The following is an 18,637-nucleotide window of genomic DNA, read 5'->3' on the forward strand; positions in this document are numbered from 1 at the left end:
GCAAACATCATGACGTGATGCTAGTAAAATTTCGGTCAGTTGGGTAGAAGACCATATAATGACGTATAAGTAAATGAGAAAGCTTTCTCTAAGCGCCATTCATTAAAGCAAGATCCATTCATCTCAATTATCGCAGGATTAAATTTGTTTAAATCAATTTCAAGATGGAGCAATTCACAAAGAGGGGAGGAAGTGTTGATATATTTTATTAAATTTTTATCTAACTCAATCAAAAATCTAAACTCATTCTTAAGTATTCATTCATCTGATTGTTTTGCACACACAAATTCTTCAACCGCAGTATCTCAGTAAAGTTAATTTTTTCTGCTTCAAAATTTGTAGGTTGAATACAAACTTTGCAATTCATGGCTAAGAGTTGTTCAACAGACTCATAGCCATAGTTAGAAAGGCACAAAGAATACATTTTATGTACAAAATTCTCTATTTACATTTATAATTTATTTATGATAACAGCCTCTTCAGTCTATCCATCACATGCAAGTTTCTGTACGAGTTTTCTTGAGTGATATCATTTGCTACAATTTAGATTGTTGTAGTATTGACTGTTAAAGCGTTATACATTGTAAAACTTGACCAACTAAGCTAACAGAATGTCGCTTGGTTGGTCTTACCTAAACAGAAACAAAAAAAATCACAAACAAGAACTTTTTTATTTTGCTTTCTAAAAGAAGACATAACAGTTATATTTGACTTACCTTCCTCACCCACCACCAGGAGGAAGTGATCCAGGAGATGGTCCTCCGCCTCCTACGTAAAAAGTTTTTGAATACAATTGAAAAAATAATGATAATAATTGGACGCGATAGTCACTGGATCCAGGTTTCAACCCGATCCGTAGCCTTCCTTTTGAAAAATACAACATGATAAAACTGACATAAAACTAATCAATTACCTCCACCACCTATCCTTCCCATTCGTCTTTGAGGAGGTCGGGGTGGACTATAAAAAAAAAAATAGCAAAAAAGTTAAATTTATATTACAATTAGACCTGAAGTTGAAACATGCAAGATCAGCAATAAATATAAATTTTGATAAAAACCATTAAGAGTTACTATGACCATTTGAAAATAAGAAAACATGCAACAAAGAGGATCCTATAAAAACTCATTAAAGACGATTGAGTAACGTTCTTTGGAAAGTGGAAGCTATAAAGAAAATAAGGATTTACCCTCCACCACCACGATAATCAGAAGAATACTGAGTACCTTTCTTTGAAAGATTTGGCTGAAATAAAAATATATTTATATATATTTTTTAGTAATATGGAGAATATATTTTTAGTTAATCTGGAGGCACAATCAAAATTTGCTTCAATAAAAAATGAAAAGACTTACAGAGAACATGGTCTGGAAACTAAAAAAAAGAATGTACATTAGTAACTGAAAATCTCAAAAAAGATATATTTTCAATTATAAAGCATTGACCAATAATGATAATAAACTCATAAACTCACAACAAAACTAGAAAATTAATAATTCCCCAAAATGTATCTGTTACAATTGAAAGGCGAAACACAGATCGTGAGTCCTGTATCCTTCCTAAAAAAAAAAATTATATGAAAATATAATTTACATAAAATTATAATCTGACATGTAAAAATTTTGATTAATACATTACAAGCGAAACAAAAAAGTGAACTGCATTTTCATAGCTGACATATTAAAACCCTATATCTCTTAAGGTTGTAAAATACACACAAAATGTTATAAAATACATGTCTTTTTATGCCTCATACTTAGCAGGAAGTTTACATTTACATTTCAGTTATATTTATATTGTGTAAATATTATATTCACATACTATTGTGAATATAACATCTATGTATTACATACAATATAAAATAACAAGTATAATATAAATACTAATGGTATATAAACATAACACCTCATATTCTATCATTTTAATATGCAGTGCATGGCGGTTGTGATTTTTTGAATGAAGTTTGTTGATTTAAGGATGAGGTAAAACCATCACTATTTTATGGATAGGACCTTAGGGAGCCAGAAATTACTAAAAATTAAAGCTAAAAATGATCTACACACTAAAAAACATTTATGAAAAAGCATTTATGTTTTTTTACACAATAAGAGAATTGGCTGAAGAGCTGGTGAATGAGAGATTCCTTAATTTCAACAAATCACTTCTGATCCAGTGATACAGAAAAACTGAAATAAATGTAAAAGATGTAATGATAATGGTCAAAATATATCAAAGTCACACATTGCTTCTCATCTACAAAGGATTTTCTGATTTGAAAAAAAGTCTACTTGATTTCTAAAAAAATTCCTTTAAAATTATTTTAAAGGAGCAATTACCAAATAAAAGATAATATACGCACTAAAGTTAAAAAAAGAAAATAAATACTGGTTTATGCTCAGAAGTATGAACAACAAATAAAAACCTAACTTACAGATCATTGATCTGCTCGCATCAGATCATTGATCTGCTCGCATCAGATCATTGATCTGCTCGCATCAGATCATTGATCTGCTCGCATCAGATCATTGATCTGCTCGCATCAGATCATTGATCTGCTCGCATCAGATCATTGATCTGCTCGCTAGTTTTTTATTTGTTGCTCCTACTCCATGGCAATACCAACATTCCAACAACTACAAATATCAAGCATCCAACAACTACAAATATCAAGCATCCAACAACAGCAAATATCAAGCATCCAACAACTACAAATATCAAGCATCCAACAACTACAAATATCAAGCATCCAACAACTACAAATATCAAGCATCCAACAACTACAAAGTTCAAGCATCCAACAACTACAAAGATCAAGCATCCAACAACAGCAAATATCAAGCATCCAACAACTACAAAGATCAAGCATCCAACAACAGCAAAGATCAAGCATCCAACAACTACAAAGATCAAGCATCCAACAACAGCAAAGATCAAGCATCCAACAACAGCAAATATCAAGCATCCAACAACTACAAATATCAAGCATCCAACAACAGCAAATATCAAGCATCCAACAACAGCAAATATCAAGCATCCAACAACTACAAATATCAAGCATCCAACAACAGCAAATATCAAGCATCCAACAACAGCAAATATCAAGCATCCAACAACTACAAATATCAAGCATCCAACAACAGCAAATATCAAGCATCCAACAACTACATATATTAAGCATCTAAAATTCTAATTTATGTTTGTTTGCAAATGTTGATCAACCAAAAATTTTAAATTTTTATTTGAAAAAAAAAAAAAAAATTTGAATAAAGAATGGTGAATATAAATATACTTACATTTTTTGTATTCATTTTATATTTTTTGTATTCATTTTACATTATTTGTATCAGTATTATTTTAATAAGAAACTATTTTTCATATTTATAAAACAAATTCTAAGAATAGGGAATTTAGGAAAATCCTTCTGAAGAAAGCATTTTTTATTTTCAAATTTTTTATTAACAAAGTTTTTTTTATCAAAGCAGTAAAAAAAAAAAAAAAGATTGTAGAAATCATAAAAACTGTGCAACGTAAAAGAGCCTCACAAAAAGCCTAAAAGCATGAGTCTATGTTGTTTGTCATTCTCCTTAATTTTCAACAAGAAAATACAAAACAGTGACTAAAAAGCAGAAAAAATCATAAATTTTTAATGAAGCTCGCTATATATTGTGCTAACATTCTAAACAATGCTTTCTTAGAAATTAGGCAAAGGTTAAAAAAAACTTAAAGATTGTAATAAATTTTATTAAAAAAACTTAAAGATGGTAAGGCACCAAAATATTTCAAGTTTACAAGACCTTTAACTTGAGTAAACTTACTTGGTGACTTGAACTGAATGGAAAAGAAGCCGTACTAAAACAATGGAATTTTTTTTTTTTAATGTTGTTTTTTTGATTTTTAAATAAAACATTTTTTGAAAAACAAGAAGTTTTCAATTGAATTCTTGTAAACTTACACAAAAGAATTGCTCAATAACAGTTAATTAAAAAAAAACTACCTTGAGGTTTCACTGATATACAAAATGTTTTATTAATCAATGTGAAATGTGCTATTCACTTTTTTTAACATTTCTAGAATTTATTGACCTTATAACTGTATATCTATACATACATTTATGAGCATAAAAGCAGTAATGAGTAAAGCTGTTGCATGTAAGTCGCAAAAGACTATATCATTTTGTATATGCCAAAAGACAGAAATAATAAATGCGTTGTACATAATATAATGATAAAGTTTGTTATATCTGTTGCCAAGCAATGATGAAAAAAAGAAAGTTTTTTTCATCATTGCTTGAAGATTTAAGAATTTATCACAAATTCAGACTCAAAAAAGTTTGCATAGATGTCTTGTTTAAGGCTAAATCATATGACTATACTTTATAGCAATTAGTTTGATGCCTGAAATATTTAATTTATTCTTATGTTCTAAGTTAAAAAGGGCTTCAGAAGAGAAAACTTTTATTCAAAAATGAAATTAGATAATACTGTTAAAAAAAAAGTAATCTCAAGTTAAAAATGCAAAAATTTTTTGGAAAAATAGCAAAATGCTACGGAAACATGATCAACAATCCACATAAATGCTACGAAAACATGATCAACAATCCACATCAATGTACTGCCAAGGTATTGAGTGATTGAGATGCTTGCACTGCTGTTTAACAAATGAGAACCCCAGAATTTTTTCTCCTAATTTAATGGAATATACATTTGGGAGAAATCTCAAAAATTTACTTAAAAGAAATATTATTAATAAAGGAAAAAACACTTCTGCATATCAAAAAAAAAAATGACTGGAAGAATATTCGAAGAAAATTAGATTGCCAATTTAGTGTAGATGTATTGTTGAAATTACACTGAACTGTTACCAAAACTTACAAATGTTGCAATCCTACTTAAAGCTGTCTGTTGATAGAAACTTCCAGTAGAAATATATGGACAAGTTAATGAAGATATTTCTCATCTATAACATATCAAAATGACTCCATTTGCTAAAGAATCTTTAAAGAAGGCACTATTGCGAGCCAACATCTTATTAAGTTAAAAACTCATAAATTGTGTGTTGTTTGTTTTGATTATAAAAATGATCTAGACTTTTATGACTAACGTAAACCTCGCTTTTATATTGTTTATTCAAGTTATGAAATAAAGAATACAAGTTATGAAATATCTCACCACCAGAAGCTATATATGTCATTTTTATATTCTTGAGTGTTAATGAAAAAAAAGTCCACAAAACAATCAGCTCAATATTTAAAACACTTTCGTTTCCATAAGTTAAAGTGAAGATACAAAAAACAGACGAAACCTTTTTACGGACTATCCAATCTCGTACCGACGCGATTTCACTTATTTCATCACAGCTTAGTCACTGTGATGAATCGGCCGGTAACAGATATTTTCCCCTAAATATAAAACCGCATAAAATAATATTTTAAACGAGGCGAGCTTCACAAAATTAAATCTATTTAGTTTTCTCGCTTTTTTTTGGAACTAAATTGAATTATGGCTTCTTGATTGTTTAAACAAATATTACTGAAATAAAAAATAGAGCTAATCAGAAACTAGATGCGTACAAAAGACATTGCAAGGATCCATACTAACCAGTTATTTTGCTTTAAATTGAATCAAAATTCGTTTGTTCTTTTTTCTGTTTTTCAGGATTTAATATTGCTTCATAGACAGAAACAGTATTGCTTTCATATAAACTTTCTTCATATTCAGTACTGGTATTGACGGTGGTGCTTCAACTTCAGATTCTGATGCACCCTTCAACACCTCAAACCATCACCTTAGTTAAACACCTCATGCAATACCTCAATGGTTTCGCTAATAACAAAAATTATGATTTTGTTAAGGTTAAGAGAAGCTGTTTTATTCCGTTGTTCGTCAACCGTCAAATTTAACCGTCAACTCAGATGACGGTGACAACTGTGGTAATGTTTTTATCGTAATTAGCAGCAGCTGTTGACGCAAAAGCTGAACGACCTTGTAACAATGATTTGGTAAGATAAGACTTCATTGCATTCGCATTTTGGGAGTGCAAATAAGTTTTGAGGGGTCTGTTAAAAAAATGGTAAAAATTAGAAGAAAGCTAAAAATTCCCTAGAAAGATGATTGGAAACCATTTATTCTCATTCACACCATTCAATATTAAAATATTTTTAAAAATGGGGTTTCACTGATCCAGTCTATGTTAAAAGCAAAAAAAAAAATTCTAAAAAATGTTTTTAATTCAAAAATCAGTTTTTCTGATTTGCAGGACGACAAAATTTCCACTAAACAAATTATAGACCCGAATACATTTGATCTGTTTTTTTAGAAGACTGCTTGAAAAGTTGAAGCACCGACATTTTTATAGTAGTATTCTATTTCAAATAAAACTTTAACTCAATGTAATAGAAATATATAAAAAAAATAGAAAATGCAGAAATTACAGAAAAAATTTTTAATATTGTAATTTTTTCCTTCGAAAAGAAAATTGACATCAACAAGTGTACTGATTTTGATCCGGAGCATGGTTGCTGTGACCGCATGATAAAAGCATGGTGCTGTGTCGCATGATCCGGAGCATGGTTGCTGTGACCGCATGATAAGAGACACAACGATAATAAGAAAATATTGGTTCTGGGAAAAAGTTCGTGGCATTTCTGTCGATAGACGACGCCAATTGTAAATAACTCAGGGAATACAGATTGCAGCGACACCATTTAGCACTCCTAGGAAAGGTTACAGTTAGGGCGTTAATATCACCTTTGCGTGTTTGTTACTTTTACTTTGCGTGTTTAACATCAAAATTTGTACGTTGGTTGGAAAGTTGTTTGCGTTTGAAAGAGGAGAAAAGTAATGAAAAATTGCGCAATATTTTACAACATTACGATTAAAAGAAGAACGATGCGCAGGCTTCGAAATAATTTGTATTGTTTAAGGTTAAGGTATTTTATTAAAATCTGATACGCGGAGATGGTTCGCTCGCTTTCGTTCTGATAGTTTTACAGTGAAGATGATTCATGCTCAATTCGCCTAACAAGGTATTGCTGTGTGTATGGTGGGGCTGGAAGGATATTGTCCACTTGTAGCAACTATCCGTTGGTCAGACGATTGTTTCTCAAGTCTACTGTGGACAACTTGAGAGATTACACCAGGCACTTGAAAGAAAATGAATTGAATCGACTAAAAGAAAAGGTATTGCTTTTTATCGTGACAACGCCCGATCATAACACTACTTTGATGACCCGTCAAAAATTTTAAGAGCTTGAATAGAAAACTTTGTTGCAACCATTGTATACCCCAGACATTGCACCCTCTTACTATCACCTATTCCAATCTCTGCAGAACACTCTAAATAGAATTAAGCTGTTTAAAAAAAAAAGCCTGTGAAAAGTATTTGATTTCGTTTTTCAACCAGAAACTACAGAAGTTCTTCACCTATGGCATCTTGGCTCTACCCAAAAAATGGCGAAATGTTGTCGATAATAATGGAGCATATTTGGCTTAAATAGTTTGCCCGATTCTATTTCAAGATGTTAAAGTAAGAGAAAAATATTTTTTTTATTACCAACCAACGTCAAGAGAAACGTTACAAACGGAAAATAGTTTACCAAAATCACTTTGCAAAGTTCTCCGAGTAAAAAAAGCAATCAAAATCAAACGTCCAGCAGAACTTTGACAATGGCGCAGAATTTAACTGCACATGTCATTTCTGAAATTAGAGAATTTAGGCGAACTTTAGCTATGCTACATAGAAAACCTCCTCATAATCAGAATCAGGGTTTAAATCAAATTTGTCCAGTTAGAAAAGAACACAGCTCATCATTTCATTTTTAGGAATAAAATGTACTTCATACTTCATATTCATAAATGAAAATGAAGTATGAAGAACAACTTCTCGGTTGTGTGCTTGTTTTAGGCTTACAACATCTAGTCTTTCATATGAAGTATTTAGTACTTTGTGAACTGAGCATTTGTGTAAGTGGATCTGTCAACTGCGGGCTTCCACTTCTTATGATAAACAAATAAATAATCGAACTTTGTTTAATGCATCATTATGTTAAATTAAACTTTCTAGCGTCCCCTTTTACAAGGCCTAAGGCATCTGCTCCATTATTATCTGTTTCTGGTGTTAGATATGTGGATCTTTTGGTTTCAGACTGAGAGCAGTCTGGTTTCAAATAGAGATCAGTCTGAACACCTCAATAAAGAAATACTAGATGCCTCCCGTGCTAAAATCAAAAGATGTTGAGTTAGAGCGTACTTATGTTAGGTGCTCCAGGTAGAAGGAATGGTGAAAAGATTTTTATCTGGACTTGAAACACAACCTGAATGGTTAATGTATTAATATCTTTTGTTTATTGTGGCAGTTATGTTTATCCAAGAAATATTGGGGATGGTCGTGCACAGGGATGAAAAAGAATTGTACAAGGTTGCCGTTAGAGTTGGGAACGAGTTGGGAAATGGAAATTTCTCGAAATCAACTTAAAAAGGTTATCATAAACTATTTACGCGGGATGTCTGTACAGATGATGTGTATGTATTTGCCAATGATGGTCATAGGTTAATTAGCTTTAGGAGGGCAAAGGTTTTATATAATTTTGAATTTATGTGCAATATTTTAAAAACGAGTTCAAGAGTATCAAGATGGAAAATTTCAAGACATTTATGGCATCAGTTTTTTCATCATAAAAAAAAATTTTGCTACTGAATTTTGTTTGGTCAATTGCGCAATGTAAAATTAAAATGCTGAAAAGTAACCTTACCTCAAGCCTTTGATAAGTAACTTTGTTTTAAGGTTCCTTTTTAAAGACAAGAAAAAGCGTCCCAAGAAAACGAGAAAAACGTGCAATAAGTAACATGTGACAAATAAAAATCAAAACTTTGAAAATGAAAAAAAACTCGAACGGAGTTATTAATTTTATTAATTTAAAAAGCATATTAATAAGAATTTTGTCTTTTAAAAAAAAAAAAAAAAAAAAAAAAAATCATTCGTTTATGAGTTCATTTTGACGAACACGGTCAACTCTTGTAAGTCTGCATGCACCATCTTTTAATTTCAGCCCAAAACTTGTCGATAGGATGTAAATCAGGCACGTAAGCAGGGTTTTTGTCTCCTGGCACAGATTCGATATTTTCGCCTTTTAGATAATCTTGCAAATAGCTTGCAAATAGTTTGTGCGGAAGCTAGATTAGGCCAAAACACAATTTCGTCGTTTTTTGTGAACCTTTTTGATGAACTTTAAATTAAGCAGACATTTTGAAATGTACACATGCTGGATGACTGCTTGGCCAGAAGGAGCGGTTTAATAATTTTAGACTCTTTTCTCAGACAAGGCTTTCTAAATTAATAAAACTGGCTCAAACTTGCTTTTTCTTTTCAGCTCATTAGACATTGCGTCGGGATCAGAAGTAAAATATCCTACGTTGCCAGAAAGATTAGTGTTGCTTAAAGGAAAATATAACTCGTCGTCAATGATCACAACTTTTTTTCAAAAAAGTGTAACCAATTTTGGGCACTAAGGACGCACAGCCGCTTTCTGAACCGATATTCTTTTTGACGCTTTAGTTTTTACAATAACGAATGCTTGTCTTTTTTTTGATAATTTTGAATATATATTGCTGGGAAACATTGAATCTCTTTGCTAAGCTACGCTGTGAAACATCCATCCTTCTTACCAATCAATTTTTCTGCGCGAATTATCTGTTTCTTAGGCTTTTTTCTTGCAGTCTGACCACTTCTGATTTTTCGTTCTGGTCCAATATAGTTCTCGTTTTGTTGCAGTATATTGTAAACGGTCATTTTTGAGACAGTTTTCATGCGAAAGCGATTAATAATAAACGTTTTGTCCTCTGTTGGATGCAAATCTAAAAACGCGTACACTCGTTTTCGGAGTGCCTCTTGATTATCAAGCTTTTAGACATGTTTAACTAAGTTCTGAAAAAAAATGAAAAAAACTGTAGAGGACTAAATTTGCAACATAAAAAGGTAGGATTAAAAAATTATAAAATATTGTTAGACATATTGAAGCTACACTGTTTGTTCGGGTTTTTAAAGTTTTCACGCGTTAAAGATAAGAGAACTGATGCATGTGACTCATTTCATACGTAAAAAACAAAAGTCTGAATGTAGGTATGTGTGCAAAATTTTTAAACTATTCAACTATTCAATTATTTTACATCATTGTAAAGAGCTGTTTTAAATGCTTTTAAAAAATCACCAATTTTTTAAATAAAGGTTCATTTTTCTAAAAAAACAATATTTTAATGAATAAAAAAGTCAAATATACAAAATGCTCATAATCGTGAATCCCCCCCCCCCCCTCCACCACCACCATCACCACCCCAACCTCTACAACAGAAGAATATTTGGTACCTTTACTGCGTGCAAAAATAGAATATGAGCGTGTCATTATTTTTTAATGAAATTTGGTAGGTACATAGAAAATAGATATATAAAATTGATTCAAAAGTTAGAAAAAAAACCCATCATCCCTTCAATGTCAGCTCACTTCCAGAACAGGAATGAAGTTTTCAATAGCAATGAAATCACTAAAAAAGTTAGTAACTGCAAAAAAAAACAAATTGCAATAAACTTACAACACTTTACTTTTAAAATATTATCTAAGTCTGTATAAAATTCTAAAAAAAAGACGAGAAAAATCCATCCTTACGAGACCTACCTCGAGCACGCGGTGAAAAAATAGTCACAGATTCTATCTTTAAAATCGGTGCCGTAAATCGCAGATACGCACGTACCTACTGAATGATATAAAAAAACTTTTTACTAATACCTGATAAACACCATCGAATAAAAGAACTTTTTTAGACTGATTTTAATGCAAGTTCAAATAGTTTTTTAGTGACTTTGAGATTATTGTTTTAAAATTTTATTGTGAACACCATTAACTTGGGTTTGAGGCACTCAAATAGGTTTTATGTGATTTAAATAAAGAGGATTTTCGTTTCGTTAGGGTTTAATAAAAAAATTTTCAAATATTTGTAATAACATTTAAAATATTGTAATACGAAATAAATATAATTTACATTCAATTTTCGAGTAATTTAATCTTGATTTGGTTTTGGAGTCTGGCATCTTGGAGCTTGGAGTCTTGATTTGGTTTTGGAGTTGCCTTTAAAGTACCATACAATATTTGTGACACTGGGTGAAGACTCACCAATTTCAGTGTTGTTTAACTTTTCTAATCCTTTTTTAAAGTTACATGCAAAAAACGCGTTTATCCTCTTAACGGTCCTGTAAATATTATTGCAATTATTGTAAAATTCTGCTTAAAAAAATTCTAGAAAAAAATTTGTAGCAGCGAACAGCACAAAAAAAAACGAAAAGTTATGTAAAACTTTTTCATTTTCCTTATTGCTAAGTTTTCTTTTAAATTTATTTTTAAAAAATAGTTCATAAGACCCACTTTTAGATTCTCTTTACTCACTGATCTCTATAATAACTGGATAGCGCATCTCTAATATCAAAATTGACGCCAAAATCGCTATATTGGAAAGCCCCAGAACGCTGAAATCTGATATGTGTATTTAAAGCGATAAGCCGAAAAACAGAACTTGAGGCTTACGTGAATTAAATTTTTGGGGCTTTCCAATATGGCGATTTTGGCGTCAAAAAATTAGAAGTTTTGCTCGGAGTTGCGCTATCCAGTTATTATAGAGATCAGTGTCTTTACTGTATTTGATAAACAACTTCGATTTGATTTTGGGAGAGAAATTTTTTGTTCGAATTTAACAAGGTTACCTTTTTTTTTTCTGAAAATTTTGTTAGGATGTTAGTTATCCAAAATTTTAGGTCAAACATATTGGACTTTAGTCGAGCCAAAAAAAATAACGTCAAAAGTTTGTAAAGCATATACGCTCTTTGTTTTACTTGAGTTTTCATATCGCAGAAAAACACGTGTCTCGGACTTCAAAATTTTAAATCTTCTTTTAAGAAAAACTGAAATTTCGAAAAAAATTGCTCTCAATTAAGTGAACAAGTTTATTTCTCATAGGAAACAAAAAAAAAAAAAGTTTAAAAAAAGTTAAACAATTTGATAGAAGAAAAATTTTCAATAAAATCTATTTAAAAAAGAGTAAAAAAATATTAAAATATACCTTAATTTACAAGGAAAATTTAAAAATAAATATCTTTTTTTCAATATAGTAAAAAAACGTAAAAAAGAATATTGCTCTTCCGTTCTTCCAAGAGTTTACGGATCAACAAAAGACACAAGAATGTATCTAATTCCACTCAACAAAGGTAGACCTTCATGTTGATGAGTAAGCCGGCCTGGATGCATTAGTGCCCATCCTTCTTTTGTTTTCACAACACTGCAATTGTATCGTGTAAATCTAGCACCACCGCCCTGAGCAACAGCACAAAGATCAAACAATTACAATGCATACAAAAAAAATTGGCTCGAAATAACTTAAGCGAGTGAATGAAATTATGCTTAACATGTTCTGTTAATCAAACCGTTGTTAAATCGTTAACTGTATTTTTTTCCTGCATCGTTAAATCGAATCCTTTTAGTTTCTAATCACATTAAAAAAAAACGTGAACCAATAATCCCTACTTAGGAACTGATTTTAAATAACAGCACATGAAGCTTAAATTTCCAAAATATTTGACTTTCACTCTACCAATGAATAAATGTCATGAGTATTTTACCTAATGAGTCTTCATAGAAAACTTTTATGAAAACAAATAATAAGGCTTGACTAAACAAAATGTAAACAAACCTCATATTCGCTGACGTCATTTAATGCCATATTTATAGTGAAAGTAGAAGAGTCGTGATGAGGTCGTAAAAAATACTGACCGTTTGTCGAATATTTTACAACGAAATTCATAATAGCGCGCACCTGTAAAGATTTAAGAAAGTTACAGCGTAAAATCATAATGGCACAACTTTAATCGAATTTAAATCAATTTTTTAAATGTGTAAGTTCAGTAACCAGTCATAAAGAATCAAAGAAAATGGAACAATAGTGAAACTTACGTCAGAATTGTACCCAGTAAAGTAACGAGAATTTATTGGAACTACATAATCTCTTAGCATTGTCAACCAGTGCTTTTCCAAACCCACCTACGTGAAGTAAAGAACTAACTTTACACTAAACCAAGTAACATCAACTCAATATATTACAATGACTCGAAGAGATTACGGAAATTTGTTTAAAATGCTATTACTTGATTTAAATGAATGTCCACAGTGGGTACATTTTCATATCCTCCAGATATTCGATCATCCTATAAATAGCATGTAATTAAATTCAACACATTTTTATCAAAATTACAGCAGATAGGAAAACACTAATAATTACAGATGACTATTTAGTTTTATGCACTGCCATATTATTTATAAAAAACAACATTGCAGTAAAACTTAAATTCTCTCATGAAAAATTAAATAATATTTTACATAAAGCAATACCTTGTTACCCCCGCTTGACCATTTACCAAAGTTTTCCATTTCCTAAAACAAAAGGGCCTATAAATATGGAATGAAATATAGACCACTCAAGAATGGTTTATCATGAAATGTGGAGAACAAATTTAGTTTTTCGGAAAGAGAATATTGAAATTACAACAATAAAGAGATTTTTACTTCAACAAGTTCTTTAGTAAAGTTTTTTGTTGTCAGTGGAAACCAGTATACATCAGGACAGGGCTGAAAAAGAAGATATTGATATTATTTAGATTTTTAATTTCCCATATCAAAGTTCATAGAAAAAACTAAATTTAAAATTACCATAATTGGTGTTGAGGTAGGCTCCAAAAACGAAGCCATTTCAGGATGCAAGTATCTATCTTCCCAATCCTATTGTAAAAACGATTTATAAAACGATAGTGAACTGCAGATTAGTTCAATTCAATTTATAACAACAAACTGAGTAACTGAGACATAAACAAGTAAATTGCTATGATTTGATAAAATGTAAATCTTGACTTCAAATGATTAACAAGTAAACTAATTAAGAGTTTTATACTTTTATGATATAATTTATTAGTTAAACAATTAAACAAAAACTGACAAAAAGCACAAACTTACAATTCTGTTGTCAAATAACTGATACAAGTCATTATGTTTATGATTTGTTGTGTATGTCTCATACTCCTTGATATGACCAAAATATTCCAGGTTTGTGATGTACATAAATACCCCCTACAAGAACAAAAGTGATAATTTTTTAGAGTTAATAATGTAGAAAATAGAACGAAATGCAATTATAACAGTGTTAAACAATTACCAGTCTTCTTGCGCTGCTGCAAAAATTCATGTCTTGATCTCTTTCATCAGAGTTAAATGGATTTGATGTAAATTTAGCTAAAGTTTTTGACTGTATTAGATAAATGCTAGATATAAATGGTACATTCCATACACCTCGACGAATGTATTTCACGATATCTATGTAATCAGAGGATCGTTCATAGAATCCATCTTGGCCAACTTTACCCCAAAAATTTGAGAACAACTTCCCAGGTTTAGTAATCATTGGTGAAATAAAAGTTCTAAAAAAAAAATCAAAAATAATATTCAGTAAAATATTTGATAAAACTTGAGATAAAATATTTTCTTCAAAAATTTAGGTTTGTTACAATTTAACTCAACTTTGATGAAATCCTTTAAAAAAAACTTTTAAGTTATTTTTACACTTTTTACCAAACATATGTATGAGTAGTTTCATCAATATTTTATATAATAAATATAAGTATCAGAAAGCTTGAAAAAAGAACGTAATAGAAATTACAGTTCTAATATTTCCAGACACTTAAAAACAAACCTGTTTTGTTCAATCAGTATTTGTAAGGCCTTTTTATTTGACAGAGTCACAATAGAATCAACAGACAAGTAGTAATCACACTTGACAGTTTTACAATGTTCAAAAGCAAGTTTTCTACTTTCTTTTTCCGTTAGAAAGGTTATAGGACGTTTATATGTCACAGATAAATATTTGTTTTCAAATCTCTTTAACCAATCTTCAATGTGATGATCATGGTGTGGATCCTGAAAAAGATTACAAGGGCTTCTTTCAATCGAGCAAATATTTACAGAAAAATAAAGCTCTTAAACAACTATGAAAATAAATTTCAAAATATCATAACTTACCACACTGTGAATAAAAATATCAATTTTTTCTTTAGGGTAGTCCAAGTTGGATATATGTTCAAGATAGGATGTGACAAATGGAGTTGGCATAGGGATAAACAGGCCAATAAGCACCTTTGGCCAATTTGTAATCTATAGCAAGGTTTTTTAAAAATTAAGTAAATTAAAAAAAAAAAAAAAAAGCTTCTAAGGTTGTTTAATAGCTTCACAAATATTGTAACTTATTTTGTACAATAAATGAAATACCCACCATACTTTTAGTAAAATGAATTATCTATCATAAATTCAGAACTAATAAAATTTTCTAAAAGCATAAATATAACTATTAAAATGTCTACCATACCTCTACATCGTGCAACAAAAACCTGTTTTCTTTACATGCCTTACAGCCATCAGTATAGGTCCAATAATCAGCAAGATAATTGCCTAGATGATTTAAGTATTCTTTACTTGGACCGTTGCCATGAATAACAACTGGATAAGTACCAAACCTCTTGTTAAATAAGTGAGTATCAGTATCAAACCGGAGCTCAACATCGTCTAAAAACATAGAAATTTTTAAAACTTGTTTTTAAACGTTTAAGTTAATTTAAACTATTACTTATAGATATTCAACAAACCAATAAAAATAGAACATGCTTAAGGATTTATTTACGATCATGTTGATTTTAAAATATTAAACTTTTGAACCAAAGTTGTAACTAAGGTGAAAAAAACTGAAAAATATTTACCTTGATTTCCATTTAAATTTTGAAAAAGTTCAGCTTTATTGTCCAGTTTGATGTTGTACTGTTCCTTTAAAAAAGTAATTTGAAAATGTCGTAATTCAGTAATTCTTATTTGAAAACATGATTTGTGCAGATAAAATGCAAGCAATAATATTACTACAAAAAAAATAAGACAAAATAAAATAAATTTTTACAAGTCTTTTGATTAAAAGAATTCCATTCAGAAAAGATTCTGAAATGCATGACACAGAAAGCAAGAACAAATTGATCTTTTATTTTTGTAATGAAATAATGTAAATAGCAAATAAGATTTTGACAAAATTACAGAAGTTTATGAGTTTAAATTTTACATACATAAATTGGATTTTTTACTTACATAGATACAAGTTAATTATAAGTACTTTGCTTAGAATCCATTTAAGCAAGCCGTAGTTTTTACATAAAAACTAAAACTTACTTCTACTTCAGCTCTATTTGAGAATATTGGAGCTGGTTTCCACGTAAATGAAAAAAAGGATCGTTTGCAACAACATTGAGTTATCTTTTAACAAAAAAGGTCGAGAAGATTACTTTTATCACATTAATTACTAATTGTTACACACCCAAATTTAGGTTAAATTGTTAATTTTTGATGGTAGGTGAAAAAAGCTACGATTCAAAGAACTTGTAACATTAATTAAACTATTTTTATTTTTATTATTTTTATCAGTGATTTATTGTTAACATAAAAAGTGAAAATAAGAAAAATAGTTGAATTGAAAGAATGAGAAGAAAATAATTAAAGTTTCAGCCACAATTCTGACTCTAACCAAGAGGAGTTATCTATATGGCATCAAGAGAAGGAACCAGATTATTCATAATGTAACAAAAGAGTAAAGATTTTCAAAAACATTCTCAGCAGCATTTTACATTTTTCTTTTTTTATGTAACATAGAAAATATGAAAAAATAAAAGCATCTCTAAAAAAAAAAAAAGCAAAAGATACTTACTCTATGATCAAGATATATTTGTGTATAATATAATTGATCATCATCTGTGTGGTTCACAGGCTTGGCAGATATAACTTCATAGATTTTGTTTGCATAACCAATTATTCCTATAAATTTGGGTTAAATTTGTAAATTTTGAAGACCTCAGATGCCAATTGTTAACATTTTTTTAAAAGTATCAATAAAACTTACCACCGGAGCAGAGGTATTTGTAGCCAACATCAATTTTGGGATACTTAACCTAAAAATAAAGAATTGCTAAAGTAGTTGTACCAAAAAAAAAAACCCAGCTAATAAAAAAAAACCAAGTAACCATCAGAACTATAAAATGAAAAACCAAGTAACCATCAGAACTATAAAATGAAAATTGTTTAGTAATAGTATTACTCTAAAGTACATCCTTAAAAATGTCAAAAGTAAAAAAACAGTATTTTAGGTGTAGGTAAACTCTACCGCTAAAGATTTGTCTGGCCAGCAATAATCTTCAGCTGATATAAGGATTTTAGCTTCAGTTTTCAAAAACCTTTTTAAAATTTCATCACGTCCAGCATTTAATATCACATCATACCTGTATCAAAAATATTGCAAAACAAATAAATTTAAAACTTACGGAAACACTGATTTATTTAAATCAATTTACTAACAAACTTACGAATCTGTAAACATTAGGATGAGGTGTTCCTCATTTTTGTACTTTTCCAGTGCATTTTTAAGGATATTAATTTTTTGACCACCACCTGGGCCAAGCTCTAAATCTCCACCCACCCATTTTTCATTCAAACCATAAACCTATAGATATAATTGAAAAGAATGTTAATAACTTTATGAAAATTTAGGCACTTGCATCAATAAAGTAACAGCTAGTTAAACACTATCACTAATAAATTTTTTTACTAAGGTGTAAGGTAAATAAAAAGTTTATTCATAAAAAAAAAAAAATACTTGTATGCTTTACATTATTTTAACTTTAATTTACATTTTATACCTCAACATCAAGACCAAAAACATTAGCAGATCTCATGAACCGCTTAAACCCATCTGTTTCTTCTGTAGCCACAGTAACAAGTTTGAATTTAATTTCTGGAAACAAAAAAAAAATGCAAAAAAAAAAAAATCAGAAATCCAACATCTTTTAAAATAGAAACAAAACCGTACTTTTTAAAAAAATTGAGATAAGAGATAAATTCTTGTTTATATTATTCAAAAAAATCAATCCATTGGCTTCGGATTCAGTTTAGGGTTCAGATTTTTGTTCTCATCATGGCACTGGTTTAATTAATGAGTATAAGTTGAGCAGCGTCAAATTAAAGCTCCATAAAAATCAAATTAAAGTTCCATAAATTTCTCCTTAAATATATTTCCTTATTTAGGTAAATAATCTTTTAACTTGGTTTTATTAATCTACAGTTAAATTTGTTCAAAGAAATGCACGTAAAAATGAAACTACTGCCAATAAATCGGAATTGTAATTTTCATTAAAGTTACCTTGATCATCACAAGATGAAAGATGACAGAAAAGTGCTAACAAAATTAGCAAAATCATATCTAAATATTCTAAGTAGATTGCGTTAGTCTAAATCTACTTGCCACTTATATAAAACTGATTTAGAAATTGACTGAGATTTCATTTATTGTTCAGAGCGCCGGAAGTGATAGTATTAAAAACCACATACTCTGAAGAATAATTGAATTAAAGTCATAGTAATGTACTTAAGTGGGAATGTGACCATGGTCGCACCCATGTGTTTCCTAATAATAACAAAACACCATGCCATTGTGGCTCGCTTATGGACGTTTTTGAACTAAAAAGTTTGTTAAAA

At 29.9% G+C, this 18,637-nt stretch overlaps 2 protein-coding genes across 3 annotated transcripts; both read right to left on the reverse strand.

The window, feature by feature from the left end:
* Window positions 1-423: 423 nt before the first annotated feature.
* Window positions 424-5,352, reverse strand: LOC149893686 (selenoprotein K-like). The gene is made up of 7 exons (XM_090075073.1): window positions 5,169-5,352; window positions 1,475-1,559; window positions 1,356-1,374; window positions 1,190-1,245; window positions 914-960; window positions 717-768; window positions 424-632 (listed from the first exon to the last, which is right to left on the reverse strand). The coding sequence occupies exons 1-6, from the start codon at window positions 5,188-5,190 to the stop codon at window positions 722-724; spliced, it is 276 nt and encodes a 91-aa protein (XP_089931199.1). The 5' UTR covers window positions 5,191-5,352; the 3' UTR covers window positions 424-632; window positions 717-721.
* A 6,619-nt stretch (window positions 5,353-11,971) lies between these two features.
* On the reverse strand, window positions 11,972-18,486 carry LOC145182792 (procollagen-lysine,2-oxoglutarate 5-dioxygenase 1-like). 2 transcript variants are annotated; one of them, XM_090066773.1, is made up of 20 exons: window positions 18,303-18,486; window positions 17,803-17,897; window positions 17,470-17,606; window positions 17,271-17,385; window positions 17,010-17,058; window positions 16,818-16,924; window positions 16,286-16,369; window positions 15,832-15,895; window positions 15,444-15,640; window positions 15,101-15,232; window positions 14,775-14,998; window positions 14,241-14,502; window positions 14,042-14,155; window positions 13,742-13,810; window positions 13,598-13,660; window positions 13,424-13,465; window positions 13,180-13,239; window positions 12,989-13,075; window positions 12,729-12,851; window positions 12,018-12,352 (listed from the first exon to the last, which is right to left on the reverse strand). In XM_090066773.1, the coding sequence occupies exons 1-20, from the start codon at window positions 18,358-18,360 to the stop codon at window positions 12,197-12,199; spliced, it is 2,238 nt and encodes a 745-aa protein (XP_089922899.1). In that variant the 5' UTR covers window positions 18,361-18,486; the 3' UTR covers window positions 12,018-12,196. The 2 variants fall into 2 exon arrangements, with proteins under 2 accessions (XP_079914158.2, XP_089922899.1); XM_080058032.2 differs by lacking the exon at window positions 16,286-16,369 and having other exon boundaries at window positions 11,972-12,352.
* Window positions 18,487-18,637: the final 151 nt, after the last annotated feature.

Source organism: Hydra viridissima, unplaced genomic scaffold, assembly GCF_058129835.1.
Source record: "Hydra viridissima isolate aposymbiotic clone 2 unplaced genomic scaffold, HvirCarnegie_v1 scaffold_1, whole genome shotgun sequence".
Lineage (NCBI taxonomy): Eukaryota > Metazoa > Cnidaria > Hydrozoa > Anthoathecata > Hydridae > Hydra > Hydra viridissima.

What these genes read in the sequence shown, in the direction of transcription:
- LOC145182792 (XM_090066773.1), bottom strand. Translation starts at nt 18,360, where the DNA reads ATGATTTTGCTAATTTTGTTAGCACTTTTCTGTCATCTTTCATCTTGT. An exon ending in AAATTTAAATGGAAATCAAG is followed by an intron (nt 15,641 to 15,831) that starts GTAAATATTTTT and finishes CTATGTTTTTAG; the next exon opens with ACGATGTTGAGCTCCGGTTT. An exon ending in TTACTGGGTACAATTCTGAC is followed by an intron (nt 12,852 to 12,988) that starts GTAAGTTTCACT and finishes AAATCTTTACAG; the next exon opens with GTGCGCGCTATTATGAATTT.
- LOC149893686 (XM_090075073.1), bottom strand. Translation starts at nt 5,190, where the DNA reads ATGACATATATAGCTTCTGGTG. An exon ending in GACATATATAGCTTCTGGTG is followed by an intron (nt 1,560 to 5,168) that starts GTGAGATATTTC and finishes TTTTTTTTTTAG; the next exon opens with GAAGGATACAGGACTCACGA. An exon ending in GATTATCGTGGTGGTGGAGG is followed by an intron (nt 961 to 1,189) that starts GTAAATCCTTAT and finishes TTTTTTTTATAG; the next exon opens with TCCACCCCGACCTCCTCAAA.